The sequence below is a fragment of the Trachemys scripta genome, chromosome 1, assembly GCF_013100865.1.
Source record: "Trachemys scripta elegans isolate TJP31775 chromosome 1, CAS_Tse_1.0, whole genome shotgun sequence".
Taxonomy (NCBI): Eukaryota; Metazoa; Chordata; order Testudines; family Emydidae; genus Trachemys; species Trachemys scripta.
This window is the reverse complement of record NC_048298.1, coordinates 44,343,733-44,365,150: the sequence shown is the minus strand read 5'-3', so window position 1 is coordinate 44,365,150 and position 21,418 is coordinate 44,343,733. Positions and strand designations below refer to the sequence as shown.

Below are 21,418 nucleotides of genomic sequence, written 5' to 3'. Positions count from 1 at the left end.
GTGGCCAGTTCTTGCAGACAACCATGGAATTGCCATCCTTAAGGGAATCTTCTTTCTAATACCCATCAGCTACTGGTTGGCTTATGTCCTGAAACATGACAATACAACCTTTTCAAAAATGTATCTTATCTAATCTGTGCATGTTCTCATTCACGTCTAATCTTTTTTAACCTTACTAAGCTCTTGGCCTCAATGATCTATTGTAACAATGAGTTCTACAGGTTAATTATATTAGTTGTTGAGGTTGAGATAGAGAACTGACAGATGACATCCAGATGTAATGCTGAATGATTTAACTGCTTATTTCCTTGCTTTTTAGGTTTTGTATTGCAAATATGCAGTCTAGCAACTTAAATTCCAATTTAACAAAGGCTTTTTTGTGGAGGAATACCTCAAGATTTTTAAATAAATACATATGAATATTGTATGTTCTATCAACATGGAACTTTCAACTGTCTTTTGACAAGTTATGCCAAATTTGAAGACTAAATTCAATCACTGAGGTGTGAAACAGAATCATAGAATCATAGACTTTAAGGTCAGAAGGGACCATTATGATCATCTAGTCTGACCTCCTGCACAGGGCTGGCCACAGAATCTCACCCACCCACTCCAATGGCTCAGACACAGGTTTGATACAGAAGTCCTCAAATTCTTTTTCAGACTTGAAATTAAAATTTCAATACATCATTGAACTATGGAGTTGCTACCAAGGATTCCATTATCAAATCTACAGTTTTGAAAGAGGGGTAAAAACTTACCTAGAGTATCCACCAATACGAGCATGGTCCTCAGATGTCCATCCATTTATATCTTTATGGGAAACGTCAGCACCATACTGAAGGAGAACTTTTATTAAACTAAGCTCTCCTCCAGAGGCAGCAATCATGAGGGGTGTTCTAAAACAACCACAAGACAACATTTAACATATCAATTTATATGATCTTTCACCTTAATTTTTTAATCCCTATTTGTTCTCAAAATATAATTAATCTCTTTCTTCCTAGCGTAAGTTAAACAAAATCAAAACAAGACACCCAAAAAATTCAGACTCAAGCGTAAACAGAAGGGAAAATAAACTACTGCACTGTCTTCTTACAAGTTAGTATAACACTAACAATATAAAAAGTATGTTTGAATTAGGGAATTTTTCAAAAAATTCTTACTTCTACTAACACTAATTCAACTCACTACTAGGCCTACCACCAGTCTGGTACTACCAGTGGGAATTCTTTCCTAAAAGTCTCTTTATAGAAAAAGAATGGCTGCAGAAGTCAGTCGAAGAGGACTTATTAGATCAGGAGTGGGCAAACTTTTTGGATGGGGGCCACATCTGGGTGGGGAAATTGTATGCTGGGGGTGGGGTGCGTGAGGGAGTGCGGGGTGTGGGAGGGGATCTGGTGTGCAGGAAGGGGCTCAGAGCAAGGGATTGGGGCAGAGAAGGGATGCGGGGTGTATGAGGGGGCTCAAGGAAGGGGGTTGGGGTGCAGAAGGGGTGCAGGGTATGCAAAGGGGCTCAGGGAAGGGGTGCAGGAGGAGTGCAGACTGCGGGAGGGGGCTCTGGGCAGGGGGTTGTGGTGCAGGAGGGGTGCGAGGTTCAGGCGGGGACTTAGAGCAGGGGGTTGGGGGCAGGGTACAAGAGGGGTTCGGGCTCTGGCCCGACGCTGCTTACCTCAAGCGGCTCTGGGGTGGCAGTGGCGCGCACTGGGGCCAGGGCACGCCTGCCCTGTCCCTGGCGCCGTGCCGCTCCGGGAAGCACTGTGGCCCCTGGGGGAGGGAGGGGCCAGAGGGCTCCATGTGTGCTGCCCTTGCCCCGCTTCCAGGTACCTCCCCTGAAGCTCCCATTGGCCACGGTTCCCCTTTCCCGGCCAACGGGAGCTGTGGAGGGCGGTGCCTGGAGGCAACGCATGGAGCCCTCTGCCCCCCCGCTTGGGGGCTGCAGGGACGTTGTGCCGGTGGCGCCGCGGGCTGGATCCAAAGCCCTGAGGGGCCGGATCCAGCCCGCGGGCCGTAGTTTGCCCACTCCTGTATTAGATGATGAACCCAAGATAAGAACAGTAGTTCAGTTTCCAGAAGTCAATATGAAAGGCGTTTGCATATTTAGCTGTTTACTTAACAACATTTATAGCGCTCTCCCATACCCGTAATCAAGCAGATTGTAAGAATATTAAGGGGATGTGTTATAGCCATACCATTTTTGAATGTGCAATGAAACAGATATAGGAACTGAAATTTCACCAAGGAAAAATCTTTCTTCACAAATACTGAATATGGCTTCCAAGTAGACTACTTTCTGACAGGAAACCAAGAAGCTCTTCTTTTTATCATATAGACATACACATTTTACCATGGCATGTATTCTGCAAACTGCAGACTCCTTCGGCACTTATTACTGCACAGGCACAAATAATATGGCAGCCAACCCACAGAAATATAATTTCTCAGAGAAGATTTACTCCATTTTGCACTTGAAGTGAGATATAGTCAATCACAAGTTTGATTTAGGGAGACCTGCCAGCAGCAAAATATACATGATTTTGCACTAGCAGACTAAATCCACATTGGGAAGATGATCACTTGTGAGCTGCACATGCTAGGATCATTCCTTCTACTAAGTCTTCATTAGGATACCACGACATGTGTATCAAGGGCACACACAGCAAGCTGTTAAAGAACTGAAATTGCTGCAAGAATGAAGTCCGGCTTTCCTAGGCCTTACTATGCAGTAAAAGAACTAACCATCCAGAATTGGGGTTTCTTCCACTTGCTGGAAAAGGGAAGCATCTAAGATAAGTGTCAATTAATCCCCTGATCAGAATTTGATATAATCTGAATTCCTTATTCATGCAATCATCTTTTGCTAAAAATAAACCTTGCTGGGCTAATTAATACAAAATTGGAGGTTTAAACATTTTAAAATGTATTTGTAATGGTTATTCATGACCATGGTTATTCTCAAAAGTAGACATCTGGCAAGAAAGAAGCTAAGGGACAGATTCTTTTCCACTTTGTGCCACACCACCAGTGGAATCTAGTATAGCCAGAATAATCCAGATTTTGCTTAGATGGCATAGGTTTTCTTACAAAACAGCACTTCCCTCATGCAGATCTAACAAGGAAGAGTAGCCAAGACCAGAGGAGAGTAGGTGGATTCAGATCACTCCACATCACACTGGTCATTGGGCTGTTTGCAGGCTTTAACGTACCTTTTTTACAGACATCTTTGATCTGTGCTTTGTGAAGATCAGCTACACCAGAGGACCTGCCTCTGTATTACTTTTGTAGCATCCACAATTTTGGGCTACTGCTTATTCTGTAGATTAGTCAATAATAGTTTGACCTATACTTTACCTTTTAGACTTGTCTCTAGCATGTACATCGGCTCCTTTTTTAAGAAGAAACTCTACCATCTCTTGGTGATTTTCAGTTATAGCAATAGTAAGTGGTGTATATCCCTCCTATGGAATAAAGATAAATGATTTTTTCTGTAGGATGTATTGTGCACATGCACACACTCCTATGTTCTATTTAAAATAAAAGTTAGATTTAATATGATTAATAACTAAAAAGAGACAATGTGGATGAGGCAATATCTTTTCTTGGTGGAAGAAACAAGCTTTTGAGCAACAAAAAGCTCTTTGGTTGGTGAAAGAGACAACCTTCAGAAGAGATCTGTGTACCTCAAAAGCCTGTCTCTTTCACCAACAGGAGTTGATCCAATACAAGATATTATCTCACCCACCTTGTCTCTAATATCCTGGGACCAACACAGCTACAACACCCTGTTGATAACTGAAGGATTTAAAAAAAAGAGAATGTTGCAATCATAACATCTGCTAACACAACACTGTACACTGAAATAAAACAATATTATCTATACAACACACATAGCTCAGGACACAGTGGCACGAAATTCCCCATACTGATCCACTAAAGTTCCTCATCCTTGATAGTAGGGTAAAGCTGGTAGGCAGGTTCACTGTCTAAGCTCATCTAATTCATATAATCTATGGTGAGACTGCCAACAAAATAATAATGGTAGATTTTGTGATGTGTATACTTTCCACTTAAAGCTTGACAGAGACCAAAAGTTAAATTTCACATATGCCACTGCACAGTAGTAACATAACACATTTGATCACTAAAATCTTATTCACACTAGTGGAAAAAACTTCATAATTTTAAAATTTTGAATTCTGAGGAACTTTAGACAACACAGAAGCTGCACATCCTAAATTTCTATACTACTTTAGAATGTACTCAGATCAGACTATCAAGACTGATCTTTACATAATTTGATTCTTTAGACAAGCATCCCTGTCCAATGACCTATCGCTAACTTTGACCAAGTACTATGTGATAGAATAATTAGTTTGCAAATTGCTGCATATAAAATAAAATGTCTGAGCATGAGGTTATTTTTTTATTCCCAAATTCAGTTTACAGTATCTTGTTGAAGCTTGTATTTTCCTCGATGACACCACAGACACAGAAACTAAGGAAAGATTCAGTTCTTATTTTTCAATCTTTCAATTTCAAGATTTTATAGATGCCCTCTTTTATTCAGAAGAGTAGTCATCTTGCTTCCTTATTTACACTGCTATTATAGAGATGTAACTCCATTGAAATTGATGGAGTTATTCCATATTTACAACAGTTTAAATTAGAGCACACAGATCATTCATGTTTAGAGTCCATTGGGCTATATGAAAGATGTATATATTCATTGTGTTTCTTTTCACTGGATAGTAATAAAAACTCTAAAAATATTAAAAACACCTTTAGTATATTATGATAGTACCAAATGCCCCAACACTGAATGTTTTACAAATACAATGATAGACATAGTCCATGCTTCTAAAAATTACAACCTAAGATAAAACAAGACACAGCCAGTAATGAACAATAGGAGGCGAAAAAGTAACTGTCCCAGCTTGATAGTACCATATAATTTAACTTTTTTTTTGTTTTTGATTTTATTTAAAATAATCATTAAAAACAATTTCTACCAAATCATAACACCTGGCGCTCACTTAACATTTCCCACTTCTATCCTCATAAAAGTGACCTGGACTTGCTTATTATGTTTATACTATTTGTTGGTCTGGCTAGAACGTGGAAAAATGATCTGCAACTGCCCCTCTACCAAACATACTTGTTTCCTTTCATGAAAAAGAACTAAAACTATCCCCACAACTCCTTTAGACAATGTACATAAAGCCCTATTTCCTCTGGGATGCCTTCTGCACTGAGGCTTGAGAGTTCTCCCATCCCCTCTACTAAGTTCAGGGCTAGGGATGGGTCCTTGCAGCTATCAGATACCAGCAGAGGAAAAGGTTCTTTGATTAATATGGAGCATATACTTTGATAACTCTGCAATTCAGAATGGCAAAAGCGCTACTGACGACAGTCCATAAATTACACCACTATCCTCCCCTCTCCAACTGTAACATCACCTGCACCAGCCAGGCAATCTCCCAATCTCATAAAGCAGATTACAGTCTGGAACTGCTAATATCATCAAAGTTCCTGAAGTTGTAAAGACACCACCTTTTAGCTTCTGGAAGGGGAAGGGGGTTACTGGGGCCATGTGCCCCTAAGGATATGGTTCTGTGGAAGGACCACAAAAGCTGCGGTCTCAGTTATTAGGCCAGGTGTATACTGCAAACTTTCACCAGCACAGCTACATCAGTTAGCGGTGTGATCCCAGACTGACATCGTTTTGCAGGCAAAAGCTTCAAGTGTAGACACAGTTATACCAGCAGAACTGTGCATTTGCCAGTACAGCTTATTTCGCTCGAGGAGGGAAAGGAAGCGCAACTTTGCTGGTATAATCTGTGTCCACACTAGCAGCACTTTGCCAACATAGAGTACCAGCAAAGCTTCCCTAGCATAGACCTGGTGTTAATTCTTTAACCTGATCCCTGGTGCTGATGGCAGCTCTGCTGCTGAATTTCCCTTTTCTGTGGGATTCTGGCAACTTCTTAAAAGGGCCAGCCCCCAAAGAGGCTGAAGTTGATTCCTTTTTTGTGGTACCAGCAACTTATTTATGGGTCCTTATTTGAAGACCAAAATTGTTTAAAAATATATCCATGTAAGTTTACATTTTTAGAAAGTTCATCAGATTAATCTGCTTCAATGTGATAAAAATGTAAATTACTAATTACTTATTTTTTTTATTAATTAAATAATCAGATAAGCTGGGATTTAAGTGGCTGTACATGATAAAATAAATTCTAGGTCACACCAAATGACACATCCCTGTTACTGTCAGACTATTCTGAAGGAGATGGGACAGGCTTCTTGCTGACCTGAAGCTTCATTCTTGAACAGCATGCTGCCACACATCACATCCCTACTCCACTTGCATTTTGTATATGGAGTTTAAACAAGAAGCAGGATTTTGACTGACTGTACATGACAAATTAACTCTTGGGTTACCCCAAGTGATATGTCGCCACAAAAGTTAAACTGTTCTGATGTAGCTGAGACATGGAACTCCCTTACTTTAAACTTTTCTTTGTGAAAAATTATGGCCGATATCACCAGCCTCCTCCACTGACCCCAAAGCATACACACCCTTTAGCAGGGTAACAGGAGGGGCAAACAGGGCAGTTTCAGAGGGTGAAGTTGTAGATCCTACGCTTGCAGATAGAAGGACTTGGCAAGTCCTGTTTTTGTTCCACCTGTTTGTTCTTCGTGAGGGTTCTGTGGCTGGGCTGTATGCTCTTGAACTGGCCAAGTGAGACAAGTCTGTTTGTGTCTCAAGGAGGGCCTTGTCACTGGGACTGTTGGGGCTTTGAACAGAACAAGGGTTTGCAATCTCTGAGTGGTTATTCCATCCTTGTTTGTGAGGGAGGAAGCTCAGCATTGTGTCTTAGTATGTAAGTCAGTTGCCAGGTGAACTGGAGTGGCAAACCAGTTTTGGTGGGAGTTTGGAGAAGGAGTATGATTGCTGTTTTAGGGATGACTACACCAGTTAGCAGATATGGATTTGAGAGAACTGCTGTGACCTGCCTTGGATGTGCTATATTTCCTTTCTGCTGGAAGACAGAATAGATTTCTGATGTACGCAATGCAAGCTGGTGCCCATACTGGAGGAGAAAATACGTGGTCTGGAAGCGTAAATTGAAACGCTGTGCAGCATCCAAGAAAACAAAGGCTTCTTAGACAACCAGATTTCGAAACCATTGTCACATGTGGAAGGGAACTGGAGAGAGTAGAAACCAGCAGAGCAGACAGACAATCGGTGACCTAAAAGGGAAAAGAGCCAGAAGGTATTCAATTTGACTAGAAGAAGACCTGATAAAGAGCTCTGTGTAGCTCGAAAGCTTGTCTCTCTCACCAACGGAAGCTGGTCCAATAATAGATATTACCTCACTCATCTTGTCTTTAGAAGTATCAAAATATTTTCAGATACTTAGCCAGTCAACGACAAAAGAACTTCTTTGGAGAAATGGAACAGAAAGCTTACAGAGATCACACTTGATGGGTGGTATCCTTGCAGTATAAAATAAACAGCAACCAAGAGAGGTTCTTCAACCATTCTAAGAATTCAAACAATCATAACTGATTATTCCACATTAAGAAGAATGGACAGAAAATTCAGCAAGGGACACAAGAACAATAGGACAGTGCGCTATTTCCACGGAGTGATGATATGAGATGTAATAGCAGGATTAGACAGGATTATGAGGTCGTCTGGCAAGTCTCCACTGATGATGATACATGCTGGAATCAATAAACTCAGCATCACATGGAATTACTGAGATATAGAAGACCTCAGGCATCTTGGAAGGGAGCAGAAGAAAAAGAAAGTGATCTTCTTGGAGATCTACCAATCCAATAAGTGAGAGAAGGCGGAAAATACTGGAAAAGAACTGTTGGCTACACAATTGGTGTGAGGCTGAAGGTTTTGGTTTTGTGAAACACTGGGCCACATTCCAGTGGAGAGGGGGTTATACACATAGGATGGCCTGCATCTCACAAGTAGGGTGCTAGCCTTGGTTGAAAACTAGCTGGAGCAGCTACGAGGGCATTAAACAACTAACACAAGTGGAAGGTGCTAAGAAGGAAAACACGGTACAAAAGTTAAACTAACAAACTAAATTGATGTGGCAACACCACAAGATGACATTTTTTTAATTGCTTCTATACCCATGCTGCCAAGTAAGAGGAATCAGAATCTCTCATTGATGAGAAAAAAATTACATAATTGGCATTACTGAAACTTGGAGGGAATGGTGGGATTGGCTGTTTAGGAAGACAAGAGTGGGTTAAAGAAGGGGAGCAGGTGGCACTCGATAAAGACCATGATGTAGTCTGGTGAGAGTCGGTTACATGTTACTGAATGAAATCACAGAACAGGATGAGTTACTCCTTACAGGTGCTAAATGCATTGACATAAATGGTGCTATTATGGGGGAGTTCAATTTGGGAGACATATGCTGGAGGTTTCACGCAGCTAGTAATAAAACATCATTCCAGCTATTAAAAGTTTAGAAAATTATCATCTATAATTAACACAGAAGGTATTACACCCAACATGAAGTAACTATTTGGGTTCTCATTATGACAGATAAAGATGAATTAGTCACTGGGCTGGATGTTGGTGGTTGGTTAGAGACCAGTGATCATGACCTGATTACATTCAATATGGATAAACAGAAGATTGTCTCAACTATTAATATATATAATTGATGCTTCAAGAGGGCTAATCTCTCAAAGCTAAGGAAAATTATGAATGAAACTGATTGGGAGGGAAAAAAAGAATTTTTTTCATGAAAATTGGGAGATCTTTAAGAAGAGTTTATTAGATGGACAAAATGCCATGCTTAAGAAGGAGGACAACTTTGATTAAAAGTCCTTCCTGGTTCACTGTCGAGGTGGAGGCAGCAATTAGAAATAAAAGCCAGCATATGACTTAGAAAAAAGGGGAAATTAATTAGAAGTTATGAAGTGTAGAAAATTGAGAAGGGATGCTAGAGACATCGGAGAAAAAAATCTATGGCTGGCAGGGCTAAGGACAATAAGGAGTTTATAAAAGATATTAAGAACTAAAAAAAAAATAAAAAAATCTAGCAATGGTATTGGGGTAAAGGCTACTCCTGGGAGAATTCTGTGTCACTGAGCATGCACAGAATTCATGGCCCCCGCAGATTTCTGTGCTTCCCCGCAGAAAAATTACTTCTGACAGGGAAGCAAAGGGAAGCCGCAAGAGCGGTCATCTGCTCCCTCCCCAGCAGTGCAGGCAGGTTGGTTTGGGCACCCAGAGCAGCCAGTAAAGACATAAATCACCGCGGGGGGTGGGGGGGAGAGCTGGGCAGTCATGCATGTAAGAGAGATAGAAAGAGACACTATCCCTCTTGCTCGCTATTGCGGCACGCTCAGTGTGGAGGGGCAGGGCTTTGGGGTGTTTCTGAAGAGGCAGGCATGGGGCAGGCTCTGTTCCCTCAGGCAGAGCAGAATGTAGCAGTCTGCCTGCTTAGTGAACTGTTCCCATTGTTCTTAGTGAATTCCCCCAGGAGTATAAAACAGGTGTAAAAATGTTAAATGCCGAAACAAGACACTCTGCTACACAAGCTGCTATCCCTGGGGAGGATGAGAGACCAAACAGAATATGACAGAGAGATGTGTAATCACATTGCTTAATTCACTACTAGAAGATGCTAGTGATGAGTGCGGTATAAGAACCTCTATGGAAGAGAATATAATATACTTCGACTTATTTCCACACAACATTCTGATTAAAAAGTTAGAACTATAACATATCAATTAAGCATTCATTAAACGGATTATGAAATGGTTAACTGACATGTCTCTAATCATAGTTGTCAGTGGAGAGTCATCAATGAATATGGGTGTTTTTAGTGGGGTTCTGCAACAATGCAGACTACGCCCAATGCTACTCAACATTTTCACCAACGATAAGTAAATATAAAGACACTGCAGATAAAATTTGTGGATGACAAAGATTGGTGGAGAGGTAAATAGTGATGAGAACAGAGCAGTCCTACAAAGCAATCTGGATTCAAACAAAATACATCTAAAAACAAAGAATGCAGATAACTACCAAATGGGGGACTGAATCCTGGAAAGCAATGATTCTTAAAAGGATTTAGTGGTCACAGAATCAGAGAAATGTAAGCCTGAAGGGGTCTTAAGAGGTCATCTAGACCAATCCCTGGCACAGGACCATGTATATCTAAACCAGAGGTTCTCAAACTGTGTGTCAGGACCCCTCAGGGGGTCACGAGGTTATTACATGGGGGTAGCGAGCTGTCAGCCTCCACCCCAAACCCCGCTTTTCCTCCAGCATTTATAAATATATGAAAATGTGTTTTTAATTTATAAGGTGGGTCGCACTCAGAGGCTTGCTATGTGAAAGGAGTCACCAGTACAAAAGGTTGAGAACCACTGATCTAAACCATCCCTGGCGTGCTTTTCTAACTCACTCTTACGAACCTCCAATGACAGGGATTCCATAACCTCCCTTGATAATAATATTCTAGTGCTTAGCTATCCTTATATTTAGAAAGTTTTTCTTAATATCTTACCTGAATCTCCCCTGCCATAGATTAAGCCCATTATATCTTGTCCTACAATAAGTGGACATGGAGAACAATTGATCACCATCCTCTTTATTACAGTCCTTAACATATTTGAAGACTTTTCAGGTCCCTCCCCAGTCTTCTTTTCTCAAAGACTAAACACACCCAGTGTTTTTAAACCTTTCCTCGGAGATTAGGTTTTTTAAACTTTCTATCATTTTTGTTCCTCTCCTCTGGATTCTCTCCAATTTCTACACATCTTTTTAAAAGTGTGGTGCCCAGAACTGGACACACCGCTCCAGCTGAGGCCTCACCAATGCCGAGTAGACCTGAATAATTACCTCCCATATCGTACATACAACACTCCTGTTAATAAATCCCAGAATTACGTTTGCCTTTTTCACTATTGCATGACACTATTGGATCATATTCAATTTGTGATCTGCTCTAACCTGCATATCCTTTTCTGTAGTACTGTCACCTACCCAGTTATTTCCCATTTTGTATTTGTGCATTTGATCTTTTCTTCCTAAGTGTAGTACTTTTGACTTGTCTTTCCTGAATTTCATCTTGTTGATTTCAGACCACTTCTCCAGTTTGTCAAGGTCATCTTGAATTCTAACTCTGTCACCAAAAGCTTGCAATCCTTCCCAGGGTGGTGTCATCCACAAATGTTATAAATGTATTCTAGACTTCATTATCCAAGTCATTAATGATATAGACAAGAAACCAAACATGAGCTCCTAGTGCAATTCTGTGGGAAAATAGGCTAATGTCATCCTTGTACGTACAAATGGAAATACTGAGTAAGCATGGAGGTGATTTTACCACTGTTTATGGCATTGGTGAGAGTGATACTAGAATACTGCATACAGTTCTGGTGTCCACATTTTAAAAAGAATGTTGAAATACTGGACAGGGCACAGAAGAGAGCCACAAAAATGATTCGAGGGCTGGAGAAAATGCCTTACAGAGAGAGTCAAAGAGTTTCATCTGTTTAGCTTATCAAAAACAAGACTGAGACATGAATTGATTATGAAATGTAAGTACCTTCTTGTATATAAAGAAAAGAAAAAAACCAAAACACGGTACTAAAGACAAAGGCAGAATAAGAAATAATGGCTGGAAGCTGAAGCCAGACAAATTCAAATGAGAAATTAGGCACAAATTTTTAATAGAGAGGACGATCAACCATTGGAACAAACTATCACCAGAAGTAATGAATTCTCCATCTCTTGATATCTGTAAATCAAGAGTGGATGTCATTCTAGAAAATATATTTTAGTCAAACACACATTGGTACAGGGCTGAATACAAAGGCAACCGGATAAAATTTTATGGAGATATATAAGAGGTCAGATCGGATGATCTAATGGTCCCCCTCTGACCTAAAAATTTTTCAATCTATCAAACCCTATTACTAAATCTTCTGCACGCATATCTTTATCAGAGTTCCCCACTCCATGTGGATGTTTGGTACAGTAGTTGCCTGTGTCAGGATTACAGACCATAAAAACTTCCTTATGGAGGGCAGACAGCACCAAATTAGGCAGAAATTCATTCAGAAACTTCCTTTCTGGGTAAATCAGGGTCTTATCACACAAATCCTTAGGAATGCTTAAATATAGGTGTCGCCACTGATCAGCACTAACAACAGCAACAATTGCTCAGTTAAAATACTGTATTACAATAAAATAAACAGCAAATTATTTACTTATTTCACAATTTCAGAATTAAAGTGAACAAGTGCAATGGATTACGTTAATTGAGTATGTCATTTCATTAATGGTGAAACATGCATCTCACTCGTTACACTTGCAGATCACTCTGGTCACAAGAAAGATATAAAAATTTAACCCTTGCCTACTTCCTTCAGAGATTTCTGTGTATGATAGCAAGTAAGCTGAAAGAAAACACAACGCATTTTGGAGGATATATCTCAAAGTAGTGACCTACATGTTTTCAAATACCAATCGCGGATTATTTAGACAAAAATAAAATGCCCCTAGTCCAGAAAAATCCTTCGTCTGACCTCTCTGTAGAACTATACAAGGTAACTTGCATATAGCATTAATATTTAAAATAACATTTCAAATATTGATTAATTCAACAGAAGTCATCAACATTATTTGTGTAAACAGTAAAGTTCATTAAACAAAGGTGTTATCACAGGTTGTTGGGATAACATACAACACTGGGAATCATTTTGTATGTTCCCACAAACTTGCTCAACTTCAGGGCTGGCATTTCTATGACAGAATTTTAGAAAGGGGGTGGTGATATTCGAGCCACAGGTAGAGTTCTCCAAATTCCAGTGAAGTGTACCAAGTCACGTGGCACCTGTATGAGTCTTACAGCAACACTAAAGACACTAGCTGGTTCAACTAATTGTAGTATTCAGGAATAAAGTAGTATTCCTTGAAATAGTTTGTGAGCATTCTCGTGGTGGTCACTGTTTTCTATATTTTAGAAACCATTCAGGACAGCAGCATGCATTAATCTAGGCACGGTATGTTTGCATATAGTTAATAAACACAATTATTTGGGAGCCAACTGTGCCCATGCAGGGTTTTCATATTATTTTTGCTGGTAAAGATCAAAAAAATCAACTCTAATAAATGTTTTTATATCTTTAAAAAAATTAAACAAATTTTAATAAATTTAGCCATTTTTCCTATTCTTAATTTGTCTAAAAATAAACCAAAGTTCCTATCGGCACTTTCACTTGCAACTATCATATAATTTCTGTGAAAACATTACAGCTGGATTTGCAACAAATTGATTGAATATTGCTTTTTCTTGTTTTTCACATGCATATTACATGTTAAGAAAGAAAACACAAAATAAAAATTGGGATAATATATTTGTCAGACCAGAAATAAAGGTTCACCTCTAAAAGTGACATAGGTTCACCTCATCTCTTCCTAACAAAGTAACAGTCTCAGGAACATGTCATTTTGATGAACCAATACATATTTTGCCACAGATAGACAGTCAAAACCCAGCTCCTTATTCAAAATCTATTTACAATCTGGAAGCAGGGTGGGAATGCAACATGTAGCAGCATACTTCTAATGAACTAAGCTTCATGTCAGCAAATGACATGTCCCTGTTACTTCAAAAGTGTATAACACTTATAGACACATGTCATTTGGGGTGACCCGAGACTGATTTTATCTCATACAGCCAGTTAAAATCCAGCTCCTTATTCAAGCACCTTTTTACAGTATGGAAGTGGGATGGGGTGGGATATTTAGCAGCATATTGCAAAAGAATAAAATCAGGGAGTGGCATGTCACAGATCCTTCAGATCAGGGAGTGGCATGTCACAGATCCTTCAAAAAACAGTCTGACAATCACAGGGAAGTGTCACTTGGGGCGACCAAAACACATTTTGTCAGATACTGTCTGTCAAAACCCAGTTCCTTATTCAAGCCCTATATACAATATGGAAGTGGGGTGGAATCATGACTTTAGCAGCAAATTGCTCAGAAACAAAGTTTTGGGTCAGTGAGTGGCATGTCCCAAGTCCTTCAGAACTATCTGACTGTCAGAGGGATGTGTCACTTAGGGTGACCTGAAACTTATTTCATCACAAAAATAACGAGGAGTCCAGTGGCACCTTAAAGATGAACAGATTTATTTCCTAGCTCCTTGATTAATTAATAAACAATTAAGAAAACAGGAATTTAAATTGTTATCACAATCACATTAATTTGATGACATTTCTAAAAATTTAATATATTTCTAAGTAATTTTTTGGCCTTGGAGTAAGGAACTGGGAATCACATAAGGAGCTGGTAGCACAAATAAGAAACTTGGAAAATGTAACCAGGAATAAGGAACCAAATTCAGTCTCTTTACTGGCCTCAGGAAAATTATGTATAGGGCTCCAGGCCACACAGTACTCCTGGGAGGGATCACAGAGACTGCTGAGGCCAGGGCCCCCAAAGTTCTGGCTCCGCAGGAGGCCTGGGGGGAACATTTGGCTAACCACCCCAACCCCAGAAGTGCTACTTTACCTATGATAATTTATATACCAAGATTCTGATTAAAACAGATTTTAAAAGGAAATTTAAAAATACTGTTTTAAGACAAAAATGTGGATTATTCTATTTTTAAAAACATACACCAAACTAGAAGTTGAAATCTACAATTTTTCTTGTTCTCTTTTTCTAAAAATAAGCAGTTACCTTATTCTGTGAATCAATATGGGCATTGTACTCAAGCAATTGTACTACTAGAGATATATTAGCAGTCTGGGCAGCCAGGTGAAGGGCAGTGTTGCTGTTAACATCCACAAGATTAGGTTCTGCACCATGTTCTAGCAGCATAGTTGCACATTTTTCCTGCTGGCATTGTACTGCCTGTGAATATAACAGAAAAAGAGAGAATAAATTCCGTAAGTTAAACTCCATCTTATTAGAATTGCCACAACTTAATGAAATTAATAAATAAAAAACTGCATTAACATTTTGTTTATATACTATATTACATACACATACCCACTGACAGTAATGTAACTTTTTACATTCCATAATACAGAGTTTGTAGTTAAGTGGAAAAGTAATATCAGTACATCTTACATAACTGCATTAAATACTGTGCATACCTTCATCAACGGGGATCTGTTATTATTGTCACACAGATTTAGTTTGCACTTGTTGTCCACTAAGTAAGTAACGACATCTAAATGCCCATTAGCACAGGCAAGATGCAAAGGTGTCCTAAAAATAAGTTGATACATCAAATTAACAGACAACCAAATAAAAGTTTGATGTTTATGTTAAAGGAATAATGTCAATTTAAATTTGGCCCAAATTTTAGATTTTGTAAAAATAAACTTAAAAAGAAACCATATTACCAATGGAAAACATTTCTGTACTTTAAAACATTACAAAACTAAGAATCTGAAACTGATAATAACTATTTAAAAAAAAAAACACACAATATCCTTGAAATAATACACTTATTAGATGCTGATCCTGCAACTGGATCTGTACAGGTGAACACCGGTGCCCAAATAGGGTGCTTTAATGGGATCCCAGTGCAATGCAGAGTTCTGCCAATGCAGAACAGATTACAGGATTGGAATCTTAGACTATAACAACCAAACCTGAAATTTTTCCTTATAATTAAAATGGCAAAACTGTCCAAAGTGTTAGAATATTGGCTTTTGTAACAAAATTTCAAGACAGTTCTGAATTTTGTAAAGATAAAATATATATTACATTTTCTAGCAACTGCAGCAAATGAAAGCCTACACTCACTGGAGTGGGTTTATAAAACTTCTGATTGGCAGAGTAAGATAAGGAAATTATCACCTTTAATTCTTTAATCACTAAAAAACAAAGCAAAAAACACAAGCAGTGTCCTGTCTTTGTGCCAATCTCAACTCTAATAGTCCTAACATTGAATCCTGCTATAAGAGTCCTCTCTAAGGTAGAACTCCTTCTAGGATCAGGGCCTAACTGGCAAAGTAGTTTTCATAATAGTTGACCCATGTAAGAAAACAAAACATTTTTCTTAAAAAGAAGGCCAAAACTAAATACATGGTATGAATATTCAAGGATGTGTAACTAAATGTATTTGTTTATAAAAATCTACCAAAATATTACATAAATCCCCCTACCTTCAGAATACTGTGCAACATTTTATCTACAGCCTCAACTCTCATTGATTCTAATGAGAATAGCATGGCTGAAGCCCTCATGCGATGCTTGAAATGGTCAGCATAGATTTTGTCATGATGGGACAACAGAATCATTTTCGAATTTGTACTTTTTGCCTGAAAGTTAGTGGCTGCATAATTTATACTTCTCTTCTGTACCTGATTGCAAGAAATATCATTCAAAAGCATTACCTCTCATATGAATTGCTATGTGAATCCAAAAATTCCAATATCAGTTGATCATTTGTTCCAAAACATGAACTATGATTGGCTAATTACCAGCTTAGAGAGTATAGTTATTTTTAATTCTTTACAACAATTTCACCAAACAGAAAACCCATTCAACTTTGCAGTGTGTCAATAAATAAAATATATTTAATTTATTACAGCCTGTAATTCTCCTATTGTCTACATTGCGCATATGTTCCTTGAATCTTTTGCATTTGAAATATTGTAGGTTCTTTTCTTTTGCTACTAAACACTTCAACTTTCTGCTTCTTTTAAATCTTACTTTAAATCTTAAATACCTAGTTCAATGGATCATCAATGGTACTTCTACTCCACAAAATAAAGGCAGACAATGTGCCTTGTGGCTCCATCAATTGCGGTTGCCAGGGTGCTATAAGAAAGCTACTTTCCTGATTGCTGGAGATGTTAACACCACAGGTGGCCTTACAATTTTCCTTCCATTCAAACTTCTCCCAAGACAGAGGAGAAAAATAAGCATCCAATGGAGGGTTGGGACAGGAGTTTGAATGGGTACAAAAGGCAAAGAACAGTCTTAAAATAATTTGCACCAAGCAACCATGGCCATAAGTATGGCAGGGTGAGCATGGCAGCCACTCATGGAGCAGAGCCTGCAAGGATTCAAAAATGGGGTGGCGTGCAGGATTGGGCCCAGCAGCATCAGCCCCCACCCACTTGCAAGATTGGGCACAACTGCATTGGCCATTGTGACGATGCAGGAAAAGAGAACATCCGTAAATGTCAGTAACTGCTGCTGATAGCAAAATCTGTCAGTAGCAGTTTTTGACATTACACCCTGGCTCCTGGCCGGGAGGCAACAGTTTTCAAACAATGGGGTGCATCCCCCTAGGAAGGTGTACCCAACAGTTTGAAAACCTCTGTGCTAAATGGGAGGCAGAAATCGAGCAGACCCCACATGTCCCCCACAAGTCACATCTAGGGGGCGCAAATATGCTTGCTTACCACAGGCGCTAAAATGCTTCGTTACAGCTCTGCAAGCAACGGCAGTTTTAAAAAGCATAAAACCATCTAGAAGTGTGCCTACATTTGGTAACATTTAAGGTATATTACAGAGCCATTCTGGCTCCCGAACTTCTGTTTCAAGAGGGAAAACAGTTTTACCATAAGTAGGGTGACCATATTTCCCTATGCTGAATCCGGAACACCTGGTAAAATTTCTCATATTCAAGCGAGTTCAATGGCAATCAATCAGAACTAACGTTCAAATTAGCATCAAGTTGACTGAGAAATATTGAGTAGCTGGATTATTTTTATTTACCTTCTTATCTTTAAGGCTTTAGGGTTCACAAAGGGAGAGGTGACACACACTCCCATACACCCCTCTTGGGGGGGGGGGGGGGGGGGGGGCATGATCGACTGACCTGACCCGACCCTCCCTGCCCGGCACTCTCTATCCTCCATGCTTGGCTGGGCCCCCAATTCGGACCCACCTCTCCTGGTATCTGGCGCCAAGTCTTCCCAGGCAACATATGCAGGGTCACCTACGCGGCCCAGATTTCTGCCAGGGTTCACACCAGAATGTGGCCCACAGCAACCTTTCAGCACTGTGCGGGAGGGATGGGATAGGAGCAGCTTCCAGTTGCAGGGGATGGGGAAGGGATGACCTGGCCAGTGTCTTTGCAGAGCTCATCTCTTCCCCACCACCCACTTTTGTGTCTGGAAGCAGCTTGTCCTTTCCTGCCTGCACAGTGTTGAAAGGTAGCTAATACTTCCAGGCTTCTGATGGCCACCAACACAACACAACTGCCTCCTGTCCCCTGGCTACAGCATGGGCAGGAAGGTATTAAGCCCTAAGGATGCATTGTGCACTAGGGTCCAGGGAACCTGACTGCAGGGGCTTCCACAAACCTGGCCAGAGAGGTGGCTTAGCAGGAGAGGGTGCGAGGGGACAGAGCAGCCCCGTGCTCCCTGTGGGGAGGACCCCGGGTATGTGTGTGTGTGTGTGTGTGTGAAGGGGATGCTAAGACCCTGTCCGGGGGGCTGCTATGAAACCTGCACAGTCGGGGCGCAAATAGGTGGGAAATCGCTTCCCCTCCACCCCGCCACTCCAGAGCTTAGCTGAGGGGCGGAGCGGCTTCCCTGTGCCAGCGCTGTGCAGGGCTTTGGAACGTGCCGGACTTGGCTCCCCCTGGCCAGCGCCCCGAGCTGGAGGGTCTTGGGCTTTCCTGGGGTGCCAGCCCAGCCAGAGGCAGTGGGGGAAGGAAGGAGCCTGCTAGCCAGGCTGTTGGTGAGCTGAGCACTCTGACCGGGGGTTGGGGGCATATGAAGGAGCAGGGGGGTTGGGGGGGGGGGGGTGAAGGGGCAAAGCAGGGAGAGGACAGCAAGAGGGAGAGCACATAAGGAGCAGATGGGTGGCCGACACTTAACTGGCTGCTGCCTAGCACCTGCCCACACTCACCAGCCATAGCAGCTCGCAGCCAGTTCCAGCTGGAAATGGGACTGGGGGTGGGGCCCTGATGACCGAGAGCCAGCACCCAATGGGGGCTGTGCTGATGGATCAGCAGGGGGAGCGGCCAGCCCCACGCACTGCAGCTTTGCCCCGCCACCAGTCTTGCACACCTACCCCCATCATCAGCCATTGGACCCCCACACTCACCACTGGTGGGCGGGTGGCTGGCAAACAAGGATCCAGCCAGCAACAGGAACCACCAGTACTGATGGGGGCGGGGGAAAAGGGACAGAAAATACGGGACAATTTGCCCGTTTTTAAGAAAAAGTCAGGACACTTGCAGGGGGCTTAAATATGGGACTGTCCCTTTAAAAGTGGGATGTCTGTTCACCCTACACATAAGACTCATAGAATTTCAGGTCAGAAGGGACCACCGTGATCATCTAATGTCTGATCTCCTTTACTGCCACAGAACCTCACCCATCAACTCCTATAACAGACCCCCCCTCACCTCTGCCTGAGTTACTGAAGTCCTTAACTCATGGTTTAAAGACTTCAAAAGTTACAGAGAATCCACCATTTACATTAGTTTAAATTGCAACTGACCCGTGCCCATGCTGCACAGGGAGGCTACAGCATCATGAGGGTACAGCGGTTCTCAATCTATTTACCACTGGGGACCCCATATGCTGCTCTCTATCAGTTATGTGAGCCACATCCACACAACCTGTGGCATCCTTGAGGATGTCACATGGGCCACCGCTGTGTGCGGATTGGGCCACAAGCTGCCACTGGGCTGGAGCAGCTGACAGTTTGGTTTACAATAAAACAAAAACAACGAGGAGTCCTTGTGGCACCTTAAAGGCTAACACATTTATTTGGGCATAAGCTTTCGTGGGCTAGAACCCACTTCACTTGGTGCCTATGTAAGTGCTGCTTCTCTGGAGCTAGGGAAGGAGGGTCTTTGGCCCCACTTGGCGAGCCCTGGCAACAGGGGGGTGAAGGGGCTGCTCCGAGTCGCGCTGCCCGGCCGTGGCTGAGCTGGGGAGGGCCACGGCCACTGCGCCCCGCCCGCCCCCGGTACCTGTTCTCTTTATCCAGCTGGTTGATGTCGTGTTTCTTCAGCAGCTGCTGGAGCTTGCCCAGGTCCCCGCCGGCGGCCGCTCGGTGCAGCTTGCCCAGCTCCTTCTCCCGCAGCTCGTAGCCGACCCCGGGCAGCGAGGCGCGGCAAGCCGGCGACTGCCCCTTCTTCTTCTTCCCGAAGCCGAAGATCTTCTTCATCCTCCGGCTCGGCCAGCTCAGGGGGCGCAGCAGCGGAAGGGGGCAGGGCCGCGGGGATTCCCCTCGCCCATCACAGGCCCCGGCCCCAGGGGCGTCCGGGCCCCGCAGGGTCGGGAACTTTCCGCCCACCGCCGCGGCCAAGCCCAGATTAGCTGCGCGCTCACGGCGGGGCTCCCGCGAAGCGTCTGGCTGAGGTCAGCGGACGCTGGAGGGCCGCGACCCCTCACAGTGGGGCGGGGGACCCCTAGGGCCTGGGGCTCCGTCCGTCACTCCGCAGCCACGGCAACGGCGTCCCAATCCTCACCGCGCATGCGCAGAAGACAGCGGCTGCTGGCACGGGTGGCTTGACGCGCAAGCGCGAATTCTTTGCGATCCCGCCTAGTTGTTCTCACTGCGGTCCGCCCCGTCCACTGCCCTACAGCCTGAGGCGGCCGAGGAACGTTGCTTGTTCTCCTGAGCCAGCAGCACGTCCCGTCGCTGTCACCTCTGCCCGCCTCACACCCCCTTCCCCTGCCCCCGATAGACCTTGGGTGCGCTGGTGCCCCTGCCCGGCCAGCTCCGCCCTTGTATCCCTCCGCCGTTCGCCTGCACGCGGTCAGGGGCGCCCCGCCTCTCTTCCTTCGCCGGGCGGCTGCTTGGCGATGCTAGTCATGATAAATGCCCCTGTTCGAGGGGCTCCAGGGGCCTTACTCATGTTACTGGTAAGTATCTCCGGGGGCACACAGCGTAAGGCTGGTCACCCTGTTTGACACCACTCTTGTATTGGGCCAGGCCACTAGGGTGACCAGACAGCAAGTGTGAAAAATCAGGTCGGGTCGGGGGAGTAATAGGAGTCTATATAAGAAAAAGACCCAAAAATTGGGACTGTCCTAGGGTTACCATATGTCCAGATTATCCCGGACATGTCCGGTTTTGGGGGTTTTAAATTGCCATCTGGGAAGACTTTGTAAAAATCTAAAAAGGTCCGGGATTTCCCTCCCAATGCAGAGTGCGGCGCGGCTGACAGAGTGTCCGGGCCGGATTGAGCCACTCACATCAGGGCCTCCAGCAGCCAGAGCCCCTCCCCTGCAGCCTCAGCATGCCGCGTCCGCAGCGCTCTGTGGGGAGCGGAGCTGTGTGCTCCATGGAGGGGCACGGCAGCGTGTCTGGTTCCGTGTGGAGCCAGGCACACTGGTCTGAGCAGCACGGTAGGGGAGCTGGGGGGTTGGAGAAGGGACAGGGATCCCAGGGGGGCAGTCAGGGGACAGGGAGAGGGGGGGT

The 21,418-nt window shown here is 42.9% G+C and overlaps 1 protein-coding gene across 12 annotated transcripts in view; it reads right to left on the bottom strand.

Annotated features, from left to right (window-relative positions):
• The window catches only part of LOC117876458 (ankyrin repeat domain-containing protein 26-like), a 164,411-nt gene extending 143,915 nt beyond the window's left edge, over positions 1–20,496 (bottom strand). For 6 of the 12 annotated variants that reach the window (XM_034768665.1, XM_034768685.1, XM_034768676.1 and 3 more), the window contains exons 1-5: positions 19,962–20,488; positions 15,163–15,277; positions 14,744–14,917; positions 3,352–3,458; positions 762–899 (exon numbers count right to left, since the gene is read on the bottom strand). In XM_034768665.1, coding sequence (XP_034624556.1) covers positions 762–899; positions 3,352–3,458; positions 14,744–14,917; positions 15,163–15,277; positions 19,962–20,158 — 731 coding nt within the window. In that variant the 5' untranslated portion in view covers positions 20,159–20,488. Of the gene's footprint in view, positions 1–761; positions 900–3,351; positions 3,459–14,743; positions 14,918–15,162; positions 15,278–19,961 lie in introns of all 12 variants that reach the window. The other 6 variants (XM_034768741.1, XM_034768764.1, XM_034768756.1 and 3 more) reach the window with 5 other exon arrangements.
• Between the last annotated feature and the right edge of the window lie 922 nt (positions 20,497–21,418).